This window comes from Hemibagrus wyckioides, linkage group LG15, assembly GCF_019097595.1.
Source record: "Hemibagrus wyckioides isolate EC202008001 linkage group LG15, SWU_Hwy_1.0, whole genome shotgun sequence".
Classification (NCBI taxonomy): Eukaryota; Metazoa; Chordata; class Actinopteri; order Siluriformes; family Bagridae; genus Hemibagrus; species Hemibagrus wyckioides.
In genome coordinates this window covers 756,734-775,921 of record NC_080724.1, presented here as the reverse complement: position 1 = coordinate 775,921, position 19,188 = coordinate 756,734, and the positions used below count along the sequence as shown (strand labels likewise).

General features: G+C 40.7%; 1 protein-coding gene across 2 annotated transcripts in view; it reads left to right on the top strand.

Moving 5' to 3' along the window:
• LOC131365680 (collagen alpha-1(XX) chain) overlaps positions 1-19,188 on the top strand; it is a 33,414-nt gene that overhangs the window by 8,987 nt on the left and 5,239 nt on the right. The window contains exons 7-36 of one of the 2 annotated variants that reach the window (XM_058409416.1): positions 2,026-2,193; positions 3,305-3,424; positions 3,958-4,122; positions 4,373-4,528; positions 5,000-5,169; positions 5,661-5,790; positions 5,882-6,027; positions 6,903-7,032; positions 7,120-7,259; positions 8,307-8,418; positions 9,850-9,989; positions 10,170-10,302; positions 10,777-10,919; positions 11,174-11,303; positions 11,434-11,550; positions 12,137-12,283; positions 12,378-12,434; positions 12,587-12,625; positions 12,763-12,901; positions 13,004-13,146; positions 15,375-15,484; positions 15,594-15,752; positions 15,975-16,052; positions 17,196-17,282; positions 17,375-17,428; positions 17,530-17,625; positions 17,715-17,768; positions 17,865-17,918; positions 18,612-18,665; positions 18,778-18,849. In XM_058409416.1, coding sequence (XP_058265399.1) covers positions 2,026-2,193; positions 3,305-3,424; positions 3,958-4,122; positions 4,373-4,528; positions 5,000-5,169; positions 5,661-5,790; positions 5,882-6,027; positions 6,903-7,032; positions 7,120-7,259; positions 8,307-8,418; positions 9,850-9,989; positions 10,170-10,302; positions 10,777-10,919; positions 11,174-11,303; positions 11,434-11,550; positions 12,137-12,283; positions 12,378-12,434; positions 12,587-12,625; positions 12,763-12,901; positions 13,004-13,146; positions 15,375-15,484; positions 15,594-15,752; positions 15,975-16,052; positions 17,196-17,282; positions 17,375-17,428; positions 17,530-17,625; positions 17,715-17,768; positions 17,865-17,918; positions 18,612-18,665; positions 18,778-18,849 — 3,443 coding nt within the window. Of the gene's footprint in view, positions 1-2,025; positions 2,194-3,304; positions 3,425-3,957; positions 4,123-4,372; positions 4,529-4,999; positions 5,170-5,660; positions 5,791-5,881; positions 6,028-6,902; positions 7,033-7,119; positions 7,260-8,306; positions 8,434-9,849; positions 9,990-10,169; positions 10,303-10,776; positions 10,920-11,173; positions 11,304-11,433; positions 11,551-12,136; positions 12,284-12,377; positions 12,435-12,586; positions 12,626-12,762; positions 12,902-13,003; positions 13,147-15,374; positions 15,485-15,593; positions 15,753-15,974; positions 16,053-17,195; positions 17,283-17,374; positions 17,429-17,529; positions 17,626-17,714; positions 17,769-17,864; positions 17,919-18,611; positions 18,666-18,777; positions 18,850-19,188 lie in introns of both variants that reach the window. The other variant, XM_058409415.1, reaches the window with a different exon arrangement.

Genomic DNA, 19,188 nt, shown 5'->3' with positions numbered 1-19,188 from the left:
CACTGAAGCAGTGCAAAAAAAAATCAGCAGTCAGTATTTTCAACTTTTCAACGAAAGATTTGCATCCCCCCTTTATATCCCTGGGATGCTCAATGTTCTGTAGAGGAGGTACAGTTATAACGGAATATTAATATAAAAGAGAATATTTATATCATATTCAAAAAGGAAAATGCAAAGTTTTGAATCACTTTGTTTCATAATAATATCTTAAGATAGAATAATTTTTCTTACTTGTGATAATGAAGGTATATTAATGAAACCTAAAACACTAAAGCCCTGATTTCTAATGGCCTCCAAACTGGATAACATTACTAACAGGGAGAAGACCATCATCTGAGCAGGACAATGTTTTTTTGTCCATTTTGCATGTTTGACTTAATTAATATACATTTTAGGACTTTGCTATAATACAGGGCAATGTTAACACAAGTCTATTACTTTTTGCACATTCAGTGTGATTTCCTAAGCCTGAAATTCCACAGATTAAGTCATCTTACATTAGATTACATTTACCCCTTTCTGCCAGTTAAAGACAAAATGATCCCATTTTTACAATTCCTTTAATTCCTTTTTAATGTCAGCCACACGTATGTATATTCTACACTTATAAATGTTTTTCATATACTGAACACTATTTCAATCTTCCTGCCTTCGGCCTGTGAATAAGAATAAGAAAACGTGTCTCATTTAAATATTTTCTTCTCATACTTTGCACAGCTATTTTTTGTAAGTCACCCGCAACACACCTACAATTTGTGTGTACAGTTTATCTGAGAGCAGTCACACAATACTGCTCCTTATTTTGGGTAGGAGTAAATCAAGGCCTAAAATTTTCAAGGCCTCTTTTCTCTCTCGGTATGTCCTGAGGGTTTACAAACAGTAGAGGCAGCATGTGCCTCACGTCTCACTAAGCCAAGTTCACTGAGGCATGCTTTCTTCTGCTGTGTGTTTAAAGGGGAATTCCACAGATATTTCAAAATGACTGACAAAAAAAATCATTCTGATTAATGACTAATTAACTAATGACTTTTCTAAAGTCTGAATTGTCCACTACTGAATTGTTCAACTACTAAAATTCTGTGAAAGTATATTTTAAAGAACAAACGTCTCAAACTGTAAACTAACAGTGTTGGGATTATTAGTATTAGTATTAGTTGATTTTCATTCCAAATCATGACATATTTTTTTTGTTGTTACAGTAGGCTGTAGCTGTAAAAAATACACAGAGAGTATCGAAACTAAACCGATTTCTCATATAAAACTTCAGTATAAATCAGACATGATCTAAATAAAGATCTTAAACTAAACATCTAGATTTTTAAAGAAGCTCTGGATGACTGCACATTAATTTCTCATTAAACCTCTCACTCACAAACTGTTTATACTCAAATCCCACTTCTTTTATATTTTTGATCTTCTTTTAATTCATATTACTTTTTTCATGATATAAAAAACAATATGTGTGATATACAGTATGAATGTTGTGTCTGTGTATTGTTTATATTAAATACCTATTGTATTGTCTGTGAGTAAAAAAGGATAAAACAGTATGCATGAAATAATAATTATCACTGTTTCATTGCAAAAAAGAAGAAAGAAACTTCCCAATACAACTCTAGTTTTAAAAAAGCAGAAAATCACCAGGGTTCAGAAAGTCTAGAGAGCTAAAGAAGTTTGCTTTAATTTAATCTACAGCTGATTTACAACTTATGGTTTCCTAAAACATAAAAAAGAGCTGGACAATGTATTCAGAAGATTGAAAAACAAAATGTGGCTATTCCATGTAGCTCATGGGAACACACACACACACACACACACACACTATTGGGTTAATAGATTAATCTAAAAAGTACTTTTCATTAGTTTCATTAGAACTTCTAAAATTTCCATTTCCACTCTCAAACTCTGAGACAAATAAACATCTATGTTGCATGTTAGTGGTTCATTTTGTGGTAAAACTGCTTCACGTGTTAAATCTCAGACACAATCAGGTGTTTACCTCTCATTGGTACTGTACGTGTCCAGCTGGATCCTCTCACAAGCCGTTCGAGTGCAGGCCCGGGGTGCAGGCTGACCTCGTCCTGCTGGTAGATGGCTCCTGGAGTATTGGACGCACCAACTTCAAGAAGGTTCGGGAGTTCCTGGAGGGCCTGGTCACCCCCTTTCACATCGGCCCGTACGGAGTGAAAATCGGTGAGCCAGGCCTCGTCACTTCACTGTTTTTACGCCATCCTTCATTTCAATCACCACAGCTTCCTGAAAACTCTGAAAAACGGTGTTTTGAATGATTTGTTCATAAGGTGTGTACCAATAACCCTAGGAAACTTTTAAGAAAGGGATCTACAGAGAAGTAGATTATAAAATCTGCTAATGATCTACAGTAGAGTATAAAATCTGGGTTTATTCACGAGAAGTGTTTATATTTCATCAGAAACAACACACGGGACAGTAGCGTTGCCACACCACAGATTCAGAAACAGAAAATACTGTATTTTAAATCAGGATTCACAAACAAAAATGCTCAAATGTGCAAACTAATACTAACATGCATGTAAATATATTTATTTGTACATGAGCTCAATGATACACACGCAGTGAAGATGAGTATAACCATCATACAGAGTATTTACATTTGTCTTTACTGCTAATAATCATGTGATTAAAGTTTCTCCAGTTGAGACACGAAAGATTCAGCAAACTGCACTGCAAATTTACAATAAAAAAGCTGCAGCACAAATCAAGCATTTTTGTCATTCTCTATGTTTGTTAGAAAGAAACCTTCACAAAATATCTTCATTACAAAATTTTCACCCACAAAAGAGTGACCTGACTTTCTAGCACAATTCACCAAACATCACGGACATAATGAAGCTTTTTTCAGTTAAAATAAGCATTTTTTTATTGTTCATTAATTCACGTCAACGAGTAATTTTAGGGTAGAATTAAAGTTCTGATGTTTTGTTAAAAAGACTGTAACACTGAAAATGGATTCATGCACAATTAAACACATGTATATGCTTTTCAGTGTTGGTTCACACCGTGGAACCTTACTTTCCCATGACTTCAAATTTACATTCATGAATATTATCTGTGAGCCAAAATATCAAAATAAACTTAAAATAAAACTTTACGCTCTCAGATCAGGATCTCAAGGTCTACAATCTAATTACTGCCATAAAATCATCTCTATCTGTGAAGGTGTAGAAGGTGTCATGTGATGGACAGGTGTCCCTGACCACCACAAGACAGTTATTGGAAATGTTTGGTTGAATGCAGTATAAATCTTTTTGACTGTCTGTTTCAGCTCTGTCCCAGTACAGTGGAGACCCTCGCACCGAGTGGCAGCTTAATAACTTCACATCTAAAGAGCAGCTCCTTGACGCGGTCCGAAACTTCAGATACAAGGGAGGGAACACCTTCACAGGTGAACACAGCATCTTTAAACAGATTTAGCTCTCTGTTACAAAGGACACTTTTATCTACGATTGTTTTCCATGTTCACGGATGTGAATCTTTTCTGCGTATCTTTTGTCCCTACGACAAGTCCCAGCAGAAATGAGGAAGGGCAGGTGAAGGTTGTGAATGTGGGTGTGGCACAAATACTTTCTAAAAACAGCTGTAGCTCTGTTATAAAACTCATGTATTCCGGGTGGCTGTAAATGAACATGATGGCATAAGTAGCTTTCTTTTCCTGTGAACTAAAGTGTTTACCACATGACGAGCAGGGGACACGTGAGGGTATGAAATTACCCACCTGATATTCTTCTTCTTTCAGCTGCTCCCTTTAGGGGTCACCACAGAGGATCGTTTTTCTCCATCACATTCTGTCCTCTGAATCTTCCTCTGCCACACCACCCACCCCCTGCATGTCTTCCTCACCACATCAGTAAACCTCCTCTTTTCGAAGATTTTCAGAGTTCCACCTGTGGTGACATTACTGTGTGTTTTGTGTCTCAGGTCAGGCTCTCATTCATGTCCTAGAGGAGAATTTGAAGGAAGAGGTCGGAGCCAGGTCAGATACCCCACAATTTCTGCTGCTGTTGACCGATGGTAAATCTCAGGATGATGCCGTTGCTGCAGCCAGTAGACTGAAGAATGCAGGAGTGGAGATCATCTCTGTGGGTCTGTAGATTACTAGGATTTTTTTTTACTTTCCTAAAATAGTTTAATGGAATGATACTGGGTTCTTGTGTGATTTGATTTGTTCCTTTTCTCCTCTCTCTCCCTCTCTCTATCTCTCCTGCTCCCCCCCCACTCTCCCCCTCTATTTCTCTCTATTTCTCTCTCTCTCTCTCTCTCTCCCCCCCCCTCTCCCTCTCTACCCCTCTATTCCCCCCCCATCTCCCTCCCTCCCTCTCTCTCTCTCTATCAGGTGTAAAGAATGCAGATGAGGCTGAGCTGAAACAGGTAGCGTCTGAGCCTCTGGAGCTGAACGTGTATAATGTAAACGATTTCCCTCTGCTCAGTAAACTGGTTGGCCGACTGGTGCGCATCCTGTGTGGGAAAATGGAGGAACGTAGTAAAACAAGTGCGTTTATTAATGACCCAATGAAATGTAGAGTTATTATTATTGTTTTGTTTTCTGTTTTTTTTTTTTATCACAAACTAAACAAAGACTTACGGACAGTAATATGAGGTCACTTCTAGTGCACCAATAACAATCTGCATAAGGTGACCTATTCTTACCTGTGTGTGGATTTTCAGTACTGCAGACTTCTGCTCATTTCTTAAAATCACTGATCTTCCAAAATATGCAAAAGCAATGTCTCTTTTTGTGACATATAAACACATGCAGGGGCTAGTATGGCATGACCATATGTTCATTATGTGAGTGTGTTCATAATGAATCAGCAGCTAAATCGGTCATATTCAACTAAGTTGACATTTATACATGTAGTGCTTTTCTGAGATAATTGTCTTTGTATTCTGCACAAATTTATATTTAATCACACTGCAGGCCTAATTGACACAAGTGTGTGTGTGTGTGTGTTTGGAGCAGGACGTGCACATCCCACTGAAGACCCAGGGCTGTCCTACCCGAGTCCCACAGATTTGCGATATTCTGAGCTGGGTCCCAAAGAAGTGTGTTTGAGCTGGACGAGTCCGGACAGAGCGGTGCAGCAGTACAGGGTGGTGTTCCACAGCAGTGAGGGACAGAGCCCACAGGAGGTGAGTCTGACATACAACTAACAGCCTGGACAGAATCTCTACTGCTCAGGAGGATCACAGTCCAGTATCTCTAGCACACAGTTATACTTCATGTCAGCCTTCACCCTCCCTCACAGCAGACAGAGAGAAAAATGAGAGGAAAATGTTCTTCAACTTCTAAAATTACTGCTTCTATGTCCAAACTAATGTCTGTATACCTGTACATTTACATTACTTTTAGCTTTGCAAAGTTAGTCACTTATCCAGACCTGTAAACCCTGTGGCTAGTCTCTGGTCTGATGCGCGGCCTTCAGCTAACTTATTTACTTAACTCCATTTGCTGAAGAAGTTGAGCTGGTGCACACAAGCTTGTGTCACTAAAGAATGTTTGTAGAGTTATATGTCATTAAAATTCATCTTTTTTTGAATATGTATGATTCTGAGCAGAAATCGTAATACACCAAAACACACCTAAGCTGTATTCCCCATTCCTCACTGCTGTGTTTCTGCAGGTGGTGGTGAAGGGGTCAAACTCCACAGTGATGCTGACTGGACTGTCCTCACAGACACAGTACCATGTGTCAATCTTTCCTGTATATGAGGACAATGTGGGGTCTCCATTGAGAGGCATCTTCACTACATGTGAGTTTCTATGTAAAAATCATTCATAAAATCATTATTAACCTCAAACCATTCGCCAAATCTCTTCCATCACCTCCTCTATTCTCCACAGCAATGCTGGCCATGCCTGAGTCTTTGGAGGTCACCGCATCCTCTCCCACCAGTCTCCGGGTGCGCTGGAGGCCCGCGCATGGGGCTACTCAGTACATGGCCCTTTACTCAGCTCTCACTGATGGAGAACCTGATGATGCTCGAGAGGTCAGTCTGGGTCAGCTGTATGCCAATGGTTATAGTAGCATTGTATTATTTACCATTTGAAATCTCTGCTTTAAGAATACAGTGTGTACACTATTGTCCCAAAATGACATGGAAATGCAAGGCCACAAGTATGCAGACACCTGACCATCACAGCCATATCTGGTTCTTCCCCAGACTGCTACCACAAACTTAGAAGCACACATTTGTCTATTGTGTAAAATTTTAAATTTCACTTCACTGAGAAAATCTAAGAGGTCAAAACATCATGTCAGTGCCCATGTGCACAAAGCAAAGTCCATGAAGACATGGTTTGCCAAAGGTTGATGGAAGAACTCCAGTGACCTGCACAGAGCCCTGACCTCAAACCCAGCATTACGATAAACTTGGACGTGGAATATTCACCTGGTCTTCTCACTTGATATAAGTACCTGACATCATTAATTCTCTTGTGCCTGAATGAGCACAAATCAACACAATCACATTATCATCACATCTAAATGGCCTTCTCAGAACAATTTAGGCTTTTATAAAAAATTCCATGTTAATGTTCATGGTTTTGAAATGGATACCTAAGGGTATCAGGTGGTTAGGTGTCCACATACTTTTGGCCATATAGTGTATTTCTAACCCTACTTGAAGTGAATCTCTAACATTTCCTTAGCTGACTACCTGCCAAGAGCATTAAAATAAAATTTCTCCTTTTTCACTTTTGATATCTTTAGCGATACAAAATATGACCTTTTTTCCTCGTGGTCATGTGAATGAAGCTCAGATACTTCACTGCAGTTTTTCTCATCACCATGTTGTGAATGTGTGGTGTGTGTTCTGAGGCATGTGAAGAGCAGCTGTATCTGTGTGTGTTGTGTAAATGGCAGGAGAAGTTTAGAGCTGATGAGACGGATGTAGAGCTGCGAGGTCTGATACCTTCTACAGACTACTCGGTCACTGTGTACGCTTTGTACGAGGATGAACCGAGCGATCCTGTCACTGCTATTGCTACCACATGTAAATACTTATACTTCATATATAGAAACATAAACCATCCAACATACACAGTGTTGGCTTAGAGATTCACTCTCTCTCTCTCTGCAGTTCCACTACCATCTCCTCTCAGTCTGCAGTTCCCTATGGTCAGTCACAGCACTCTTAAGGTTACCTGGGTGCCTGGGGCAGTTGACGTTCCTGCCCATCGTGTCACCTACAGCACAAATCATGGGAGTGATGTCAAACAGGTAGAGGAATAAAGCTTTTTACATTTCTGTCATTTAGCAGACGCCTTATCCGGAGCGACTTACATTTTTATCTTAAGTGAGCAATTGAGGGTTAAGGGCCTTGCTCAGGGGCCCAGCAGTGGCAGCTTGGTGGACCTGGAACTCACAACCTTCTGATCAGTAGTCCAACAGCTTAACTACTAAACTGCCACATCCCAAATACCACATATTCAGACAGATTACAGTTGTGTGATGACAGTTACACAAATGAAACAGACTTGTGTAATGCAAAGCAACTAAAAGAAACTAGCTACTAACAAAGATCTCACAGATGATTTCATATAGCAGGCACATTATACTTCAACAATACTTTGCTCAAATGTACTGGACCAAAAAATATCAGTCAGACCAACACATTAATAACTCAGTGTGTTCAGGTATGTGTTTATCTGTAAGGTACATCCTGAATGCACAAATGCTTTGAACATGTATCACATACAGTATAGATTTTCAACACAATTACCTTGGACAGCACAGTGGCTTAGTGGTTATCACTGTTGCCTCACAGCAGGAAGGTCCTGGGTTTGAATCCTGGGTTTGAACAGACAGGGTCCTTTCTGTGTGGAGTTTGCATGTTCTCCCCGTGTCTGTGTGGGTTTACTCCGGTTTCCTCCCACAGTCCAAAAACATGTACATTAGGTTGATTGGTCATTCTAAATTGCTTATAGGAGTGAGTGTGTGTGGTTGTCTGTCTATATGGACTGGTGACCTGTCCAGGGTGTACCCCTGTCTTTCGCCAATGTGTGCTGGGATAGGCTCCAGTAGATCCCCCTGACCCTAATTAGGGATAAAGTGGTTATAGAAAATGGATGGATGGTTTTACCTTACAGTTTCCATATTTTGTCATTAGCTGAATTCCAGTTGGATACAAGATGTGAAGAAAGAAATAGGATGTGACGGTTTCAGAGAATAACATCTATTTTTGGACTTGTGAATGTAACATCAACTCTTTCTATGTGATGTTTTTCTCTCTCTCTCTCTCTCTCTCTCTCTCTCTCACTCTCTCAGGTGGAGGTGGCAGGTGTAAACACTGTCTTACTGCAGAATCTATCTTCTCTGTCCAAGTATCTGGTGTCTGTGCAGTCCCTGTATGTAAAAGGCCTGTCTGCTGCACTCACTGGTAACATCACTACATGTACGTTACTTGCTTTGTCATTAGTGTAGAATTGATTAAAGCATCATGCAATCCTCCTGTAAGTCAAGAAGAAGTCAGGAAGCTTTTGTTGCCATTTTATATATTTATATTATATATTTATATCACTATATATAGATGATGCAGTACACAGTGAAATAAGACAACATTCCTCTGGGACCCGGGGGCTACATACTGACTCAGAGATACATAATATTAACTAAGGGCTTAAAATTAAAATGATCACATAAAGTGCAACCTTGTGCAAGCAGTGCAAGACAAACCACATTGTAAACAGACAGTACAATACACTCCAGGACAGATGCATACACTATATTGCTAAACGTTTTGGGACACTCCTCCAGATCATTGAATTCAGGTGTTCCAATCACTTCCATGGCCACAGGTGTATAAAATCCAGCACCTAGACATGCAAACTGATTCTACACACATTTGTGAAAGAATGGGTCTCTCTCAGATCAGTGAATTCAAGTGTGGTACCGTGATAGGTTTCCACCTGTATAATAAGTCCATTCGTGAAATTTCCTCACTACTAAATATTCCACGCTCAACTGTTAGTGGAAGCAATTGTTGGGAACAACAGCAACTCAGCTATGAAATGGTAGACCACGTAAAATCACAGAGCGGGGTCAGCGCATGCTGAGGAACACAGAGTGCACAGAAGTCACCAAATTTCTACAGAATTAATAGCTGCAGACCTCTGGGAGAACGGTACTTGCCTGACTGCATCGTGCCAAGTGTAAAGTTTGGTGGAGGGGGGGTTATGGTGTGCGGTTGTTTTTCAGGGGTTGGGCTCGGCCCCTTAGTTCCAGTGAAAGGAACTCTTAATGCTTCAGCTTCATACCAAGACATTTTGGACAATTTCATGCTCTTTGTGGGAACAGTTTGGGGATGACCCCTTCCTGTTCCAACATGACTGCACACCAGTGACCAAAGCAAGGTCCATAAAGACATGGATGAGTGAGTTTGGTGTGGAGGAACTTGACTGGCCTGCACAGAGTCCTGACCTCAACCCCATAGAACACCTTTGGGATGAATTAGAGTGGAGACTGTGAGCCAGACCTTCTCGTCCAACATCAGTGTCTGACCTCACAAATGCTCTTCTAGAGGAACGGTCAAAAATTCCCATAAACACACTCCTAAACCTTGTGGAAAGCCTTCCCAGAAGAGTTGAAGCTGTTATAGCTGCAAAGGGCGGGACAACTCCATATTACATTCATGTGCATGTAAAGGCAGACATCCCAAAACTTTTGGCACTATAAAATAGCACTAACCAGTATACAGTGTGGTTCTTAGGGCAAATAAGGATGTTTTGTATGACAGCACATATGTAGATATATGACATATGTTGATCTAGTCTTGACTACAACTACAAGTCTTTCTTTGTGACATTCTCAGTAAGGGTACCTGCTCCGTCTGAGCTTCGGGTCAGTAACTACTCCGAGAACACGCTAACAGTACACTGGGAGCCGGCGGCGGAAGATGTGACCTCCTACCTGATTAAATGGATCTCTCTGAGTGGAGGAGACCTGAGTCAGGTCAGTGTGACCTCTCACCATGGTGTTCATCATCTGATCGAATGAGCGCTGAGTGAAATGCTGTAATGATTAATGAGTACAAATTTCCAGGTAGATTTGCTTGTACTGTGAGTATGTGATGGGGTCTGGAGAATATAAAAGGTTCTCATTGTGGAATGATTTTTTTGTTTAATTTTTAAGCTGAAAGTGGATGGGAAGAGTGAAGGAGCTACACTGGAGGGTGTTGAGGATAATAAAGAGTATCAGATCTCACTGTCTGCCCTGTACGCTGATGGAGCACAGAGTGAGGCTGTGGCTATAAGATATAGCACATGTGAGTATATGATAATCAGATTGTTTCCTGGTGGCATTTAGAAAAAGCATTTTGTAGATGGGTGGCACCATAAGCCAGATGATGTTTGCTTGTTCAGCGTTGTACCATTACTTCCAGTTTGTCTGTCATGTCTTTACAAGTTGTGATGCTTAACCATGATGACTGTAGCAATGTCAAGAAAAATAAACTCAATTCTGTTCATAATTTTTAATTGTTTACTCTGTAGAAATAGCTAAGATAATAAAATGGCACATTTTGCTGTCCAGAAATGGAGTGGAAACCTTTTAGCCTCATACTTTATTGTATTCACTCTCATTATTTAAATGGAATTCCACGGCTCAATAACTCTTTTTCCTCAGGCATTTCTGTTCATGAATTTTTTTATGAATTTGTGATGGATGTAAAACCTGTAACATAAAACACTGCCTTCCAGATAACACATTAGAATATTTTTATTTGTTTGTATTGCTTCAGTGTTTGGGGGAGGTCCCACCAGTGTGTCCATCTCTGAAGAAACTGCAGTCAGCATGCTGGTCAGCTGGGTTCCTCCTAATGCTCATGTGCTGCAGTACCATGTGTCCTACACTCCTTTAACTGGAGAAGCACGGGAGAACAAAGTGAGTGTTCCCTGTGAACTGTGTATTCCTTGTTCCTTTCATTTCATGGGAATGCTGATGTTCAAGGTCTTTATACACATTTAGATTTTTTGAATGGCAGCATCTCTAAGACGTATAATTTATCGGTGTTTGAGCTTTTCTTGGGATATTCACTGCACTCAGACTCAATACTGATTAATATATACATTCATCTCACAGAGTCATTTGTGGTGCATCATGGGTAATGTAGTCTTGGGGGGGGTGTTTTCTTTTAGGTGTTGTTGCCAGGCAGTGAAAGACGAGTCCTTCTTCAGTCTCTTCTCCCTGACACTCGGTACAGTGTACAGGTTACTGCTGAATACCGCAACAGAGAGGGAGGCAGTGCCTCAGCACAGGGCAAAACCAGTCAGTCTCTCTCTCTCTCTCTCTCTCTCACACACACACACACACACACACTCGCACAGTACAAATCATACACATGCTGTATACTCACCGATATACACACTCATCTTGTATTTCTTCCCCATAAATCCAGCCAGTCTACGTGTGAGCAGTGTGAGTGTGGTTCGGTCAGATCACTCGAGTATCTGTGTGTCCTGGAGGCCAGTAGCAGCAGTCACTGCATACCGTATAGTCATCCAGGCCCTCAGAGGTAACAGAACCAACCTGTTTTTGTATCCTATTTATACACTTTTCCACACCAGGGGTCATCGATGTGTCCATATACAGGCTAATCATAGGCTTTGACACTCCATCTATGTGCCATAGAGCAGCTGATGTCTTTTTTATACTTTCCTGACCGAAAGCTTCAGAATCCTGAAGGTAACAGTTTGATCTCTGCACTTATTTCACATGAAGCAGTTATCAGTCAGTGAATATTATGGACTGCTGTAATTCTCTGTACGCTCCCCTTTCTCAAACTGCCTTCAAATAGCCTGTTAGAAATAAATTTGGATTGTCACTAGAGTGTGTACTGTGATCCACTGTGGTGACCCTTAATAGAAAGCAGCTGAATGACAACAACAACAAAAACAACTCGAGTATGCAACCTTGTCAGTTATGCCCTAGCCACAAAAATGGAGCATTTTAAGCTTTGTATGTCCGTGGTAGAAAAAGCATACTGATGAAAAATCAATCACAGCAATGATCCCTGACACACACTCTCTCAGATATTTATTCTCATTCTATAAAAAACTAAAAAATGTTCTCTCTCTTTGTCTGTGGTTATTTGGGCTCAGATAAGCAGAAAAAGGAGGAAACAGTAGACTCCACCAGCAGCAGTCACTGTTTCTATGAGCTGCAGCCTGAGACGGTGTACCGAATAAGTGTGCACTCCCGCCTGGGAACAGTAGAGAGCACTGCTGTCACCATTCTCCATCCCACAGGTAGGACTCTCATTCAGCCCTAAAAATAACTCTCACACCTCCTATTATACACTTTGCTTTTTTACCAGATTACTGACTTGGAATTCTTTTTCAGCTGCAGCACCACTAAGAGCACACGTTCCTCCAAGACTACATCCTATACAAAAGGAAAGTGAGTATTTCAGCAGGTTTCATTCCCTCCATGTGGCCAGGGAGTGGATACAACACCCTGACCATGACTCTGACCACAATAAAGCGATTACTGAAGATGAATAAACGTATGAACAGTTGTAATCTCCTGTGCTGTGTATTTTCTTTTTACAGTGTGTCCTGAGATGACAATCAGGAATAATGTGATTAAAGGTAAACGCCCGAATCATTGCTCAGCATTTTAATTCTGCACAGTAATTAAGAAAGATGATCCACGTGACTCTGTGGCACTGTTCCCAGAAAAATGATATATGTGTGTGTGTGTGTGTGTGTGTGTGTGTGTGTTGCAGGCTTTAACATGATGGAAGCATTTGGTCTGACTCAGAGAGCCCACTCCACAGTGGAGGGTGTTTCAGTTGAGCCTTTTATCTTCAGCACTCTTCCCAGCTACACCCTCTACAAAGACGTACAGTTGACCCAAAGCACGGGGTGAGGATTGATAAAACTTTCCCGAGTGTGAATATGCTATGCAAAAAAAAGCTGGATGTCTGCATTTTATAAATCATTGAATTTCTTTGGCTTGTATTACAGCTTCATCCATCCAGCAGGCTTTTCTCCAGAGCACACTATCAGCATGGCTTTCCGCCTGCTGCAGGACTCACCCAAGGAGCCCTTTGCCCTTTGGCAGCTCACGGACAACGATTTTCAGCCCAAAATGGGCGTTGTGGTGGACCGTGAGTACAGACAGAATGATGCTGCATGAAACGATATGATACATGCTTCAGAAATGATTAAAACATTTATACTTGCCATCAGTGACGGTGATCTCACACACACCAGGAAACAGAATTCTCTTTCTGAGAAACCAGGCAAGGAAGCTAACTAGACATACTACAGAGGTAAAAAATCCTAGTAGGATTAATTAAATGCTCATCTCTTCCATCTTTAGATCAGTTTTGGAACAGCTTGTTGTTTCTGTATGTGATAACAACGTGTCGTGATCATAGGTGTTAGGTGTATTTGGAGCACGGTGTTCCAGAGGAAGAAACTTGCTTTGGCATAAACAAGAATTTGGCGTGGATTGTCAGTGATTCAGTTATAAAAAAAAATAACAGGAGGATTAGTTATGGAAGTTTTTATTTCTCCTGGGATGCAGTGACAGAGAGACAGGTTTCTTTCTGATATTCTCACAGGCACAAATGACATGGTGGTTTTAGATAGAAGTGTTGTAAGACCATTTAAGACCAAAGCAGACCATTTTGGTTAGATTTTCTGTGTTAAATGTCGTGGAATTGCTTAATACACTCTTTTGTTTCAATACATGGCTTAAAGAATGCTGCTTCTTTAATAAAATCCCCTTTCTAGACAATGCAGATGTATTTTGACAGCAGACTAGATTTTACAACAGGAATGAGATATATTTCACTCTTCAGGCTCTGATGTTGCTCGGTGTTATATTAAAAAGCCATCAGTCTGACGGTGTTGGCCAGGAGGGAGAACCTGCGTAACCTGTCGAGTGAATAGATATCTGTTTGCTGCTAGGGCTGATAGAAATAAGATCAGACTGCATTTTAATTTCTGTTTGCTGTAAGAATTGTTGATTTCTGGACCTTGATGATTTATTTTGTGAAAAACGTTACATGACTTCAATTATTAAACATTGCAAAGATTCTAGAGTGAAAGTATGAGTATACAAAACAAACAGGAAACTGCATTTGCATAAAAATAACTTTTCATAACCACAGCTGACGTTTCCACTTTATAAACCACAGTCTTTTTAAAAAATAAACTGAAAGAAAAAAAGGCATTGTGTTTCCCAAAATAACAATGACATTTTAAAAGCTTTAAAAAAAACCTTTTCACAGGCTTCAGTTTTGCACAATTGCCACACGACTTCCTCTCCCACTCTCACAGCCTGAAGATTACTGCTGACTAGAAATATAAACTGGTTAACTGAGTTATAGTTTTCCTCTGGTTTCCTCTCCCCAGTCCAAAGACATGTGTGTTTGTGTGTGTGTGTGTGTGTGTGGTTGTGCCCAGACTTCCCTGGGATAGACTCCTGGCTCTCTGCAGCCCTCTGTGTGATAAGCAGTACAGAAAATGAATGGATCTCTGCATTAGTAACAAAGTCCTGCTAATGAAGTTTAAACCCTCCAATAGCTTGAATCTCACTGATCTCCTGTAGCAGTGTAGCTCATGGCATGGTCAGATTGTACTGCTGTTAATACCACAGATTATGGATTACATTATATAATGGAATATGTTTTGCGTGCCCCTAAATTTAGGAAGTGTTTCAGAAAATATTAGAAATATAACCAGCTTATATATACTTACTGGGTCTTTTATTGTTCATAATACATCAATCAGACATAACATTATGACCGGCAGCCTTCACTCCCCACGTGCATCAATGAGCCTCGGCCGCCCATGACCCTGTCTCCGGTCCACCACTGTTCCTTCCTTGGACCACTTTTGATAGATACTGACCACTGCAGACCGGGAACACCCCACAAGAGCTGCAGTTTTGGAGATGCTCTGATCCAGTGGTCTAGACATCACAGTTTGGCCCTTTTGGTCAAACTCACTCAAATCCTTACGCTTGTCCATTTTTCCTGCTTCTAACATCAACTTTGAGGACAAAATGTTGACTTGCTGCCTAATATATCCCACCCACTAACAGGTGCCATGATGAGGAGATACTCAGTCTTATTCACTTCATCTGGCACTGGTCATAATGTTATGGCTGATCGGTGTATACTTTCATAATGATTGTTGATTTTTTTTTGCATCCCTCAAGGTTCTGTTTTAGATTCTTTTCATTTGTTGTGCGTTTTGTTTATTCTCGTTTATTCTGTGAAATGTGAAGTTTTTGAAAAATCTATATTTTAAATTTTATATTTAAAAATTATTTTTAAATGACAGTGTGTGTGTGTGTGTGTGTGTGTGTGTGTGTGTTTGTCAGCTGAAAGGAAAGTGTTGCTCTATTTCAGTCTGGACTACAGAGGAGAGGTTCAGGAGCTCACTTTTGACCAGCCCCAAGTCCACACTCTCTTTTATGGCAGCTTTCACAAGGTGAGGAGAGACTGAGGGCAAGAGAGGGGAAAATAAAGATTAGGATGATGTAAATTACAGTGTAAATGAAGATGATGCGTGTTGAATTCTTGTGTATTCTGAATTGCAGATACACCTGTCTGTTAGTCAGGTGAGTGTATCCCTGTCAGTGGACTGTCAGAGGGTTGGTGAGAGACCGGCTCGTCCCCTAGGAAACATTCCCATTGATGGCTTTGAGATGCTGGGCAAGTTAGTGAGGACTCGAGGGCCACGCAGCGGCTCTGCTGCTGTGAGTAAGCTGCAGAAATGAATCATTACACAAAGGCACAAAGGAATCATTACAGAAACAGTTAATATTATAATAATTATAATAATTAGAGCATGGTGTATATCATGGCTTTAATTTATTTTTTTTCCTTCTCTGATTTTCTACTTCTGTAAAGCTGCTTTGAGATCATCTTTATTGTTAAAAGCGTTATTCAAACACATTGAATTGAAATGTTCTCCTCAGTTCCAGGTGCAGTCTTTTGAGATTATATGTAACATTACCTGGGCTTTTGAGGACACATGCTGTGACCTGCCTGCTCAGGTGAGGAACCACACACACACACACACACACACACAATAACACACACACACAATCACACACACACACAATAACACACACACACAATCACACACACACACACACAATAACACAATCACACACACAATAACACACACACACAATAACACACACACACACAATAACACACACACAATAACACAATCACACACACAATAACACACACACACAATAACACAATCACACACACAATAACACACACACACAATAACACAATCACACACACAATAACACACACACACAATAACACACACACACACAATAACACACACAATAACACAATCACACACACAATAACACACACACACAATAACACAATCACACACACAATAACACACACACACACAATAACACACACACACACACACACAATAACACAATCACACACACAATAACACACACACACAATAACACACACACACACAATAACACACACACACACACAAACAGAACACAATAACACACACACAAACAGAACACAATAACACACACACACACACAAACAGAACACAATAACACACACACAAACAGAACACAATAACACACACACAAACAGAACACAATAACACACACATGCACACACAATCACACACACACACACACACAATAACACACACACACACAATAACACACACACACACAATAACACACACACACACAATCACACACACAATAACACACACACAATCACACACACTCACAATCACACACACACACAATAACACACACGCACACACAATAACACACACACACACAATCACACACACACAATCACACACGCACACACAATAACACACACACACGCACACACAATAACACACACACGCACACACAATCACACACACACGCACACACAATAACACACACACACACAATAACACACACACACACAATCACACACACACAGTCTCACACACACACACGCACACACACACACACAGTCTCACACACACACACAGTCTCACACACACCACTATAAATAAGCATGACTGAATGGTAAAAAATGAAAACCAACTCATTTTTATTTCCAAAATGTTCAGTTCCCATACAGCAGACAGATCTGTGTGTGTTAGTGATGAGTCTGCTCATGTCTTTTGGCTCCTGTAGAGAGATGAGGAGAGTTGTCCAGCTCCTCCATATGCGTGCACATGCACTTCCGACATCCCAGGAGCCCCTGGAGATACAGGATCACCGGCAAGTGTCCACAACACATACAGATCTTATTAAATATGGTATTTATTATTGATCTGTGGTTCATGTGGGTTTATATTCTGCTTTTTTCTCAGGGGAAGCCCGGTCCTCGTGGGCAAAAGGGGGAAAAGGGAGAGCAAGGCCAAAAGGTATTAAATAAATGTTTTGTCATATTTAGAGTTACAGATGTGTTTCTGTGACTATAAATGGTGAAATAACTAGCCATCTCTTTTCTTTGCTTCTCCCCTAGGGTGAAATGGGGCCCCCGGGCAAGGCTGGACCGGAGGGTGGATTAGGTCCTCTGGGGTCCATGGGCCCTCGTGGTATGACAGTCATGGGAAAAATAGTAAGATCAGCCCTTAAGAAGATGTTTTAGCCATTAAGGAGCAATACAGAGCTACATAAAGCCGTCCTTTGGTATGACTGTTTCTTTAGGGGCCTCCAGGAATTCGGGGAGAGAAAGGTGAAATGGGACGGCCCGGGAGCCAGGTGAGCCTACAGCATCCTTCATTTTACCAGAAAATAAATGGTTGTATTAAAAACATAATGCTTTGTATTTAACCTTTATCGTTGTCTTTATTACAGGGTTTACCAGGACCACCAGGCCCCAAAGGTGAAGAAGGACACCCTGGACCTAAGGCAAGTCTACCTTTTAACAACATTTCGAGTTAGATTGTGTAGGATGAGTGTTCCTTCATGGGAGAAAAACTACTTTATAATGTGATGTTCCTGAGCTGCTGATGTGCATCACCATGTAATTATATAGTAAAATGTCACGTCAGAAACTGCAGGAAAATTCATACACATACATCAACGGCTGGTTCAAATGTCACACGTCATCATGGTCCAGTGTTAGACTCGGAAAAATAAAGAATGAGACGTCCAGTTCTACACTGTAAGAGAGAGTAATAGCCTGCTAGAGAAGGTGTTTCTCTGTGGTTTTGTATTGAGTGTGTGTGAGTGATACAAGCCCTCTTCACTCTGGTGTGGGTTTAGCATTTGTTTCAAAGGCCAGAAAACAAAATACACAGATCGGATAATAAGATACACAGGTTTTGTTCTCATATCCTGTAGTTATGTAGCTAAAATACAACGTTGAGAACAAGGTTAGAAGACTGTTTTTTTATACCTAGCTAAATACCTAGCTGTGAAATGAATCCACATGGGAGTGAGGTCCACTTGGTCCACTTATGTCCAGTTTGTCCACCAAACTGCAGATTACTGCACAATACAGGGCCACTTCTAGCCACAGCCCCACCTGCTACAATTAGCAATCTTATTTTCTTTACCTGCTTTATTTCTTTTATTCTTGCTGTCCGTTTTTCTCACTAGGGAGCCAGAGGTGTTGAGGGTAATATGGGGCCCCCAGGAGCTACAGGGCCCAGGGTAAGATAGTAAAACTACATTGATTGCATTCAGGCTTGATATGTGAACTCACACTGTGGTATAAATTTCCATCACAGCTTCACAGAATCAGCTTCCTGTTTTGTTCTTGCAGGGCTTTCACGGTCTACCAGGCCACCCGGGGCCTGTCGGAGAACGGGGGCTACTAGGACCTGTAGGGCCCTCAGTGAGTGCACATGTCCACTTAAAATTTTATCATATAATTCATCATCCTACCTTTGTCTTAATACATACAGTATGCATGATATATTGTATTGAATGACATCTTAGTAAAAATGTCAGATTTATCTAGTACACTATATTGACAAAAGTTTTGGGACATCTGCCTTTACCTGCACATGAATGTAATATGGAGTTGTCTCGCCCTTTGCAGCTATAACAGCTTCAACTCTTCTGGGAAGGCTTTCCACAAGGTTTAGGAGTGTGTTTATGGGAACTTTTTGACCATTCCTCTAGAAGCACATTTGTGAGGTCAGGCACTGATGTTGGACGAGAAGGTCTGGCT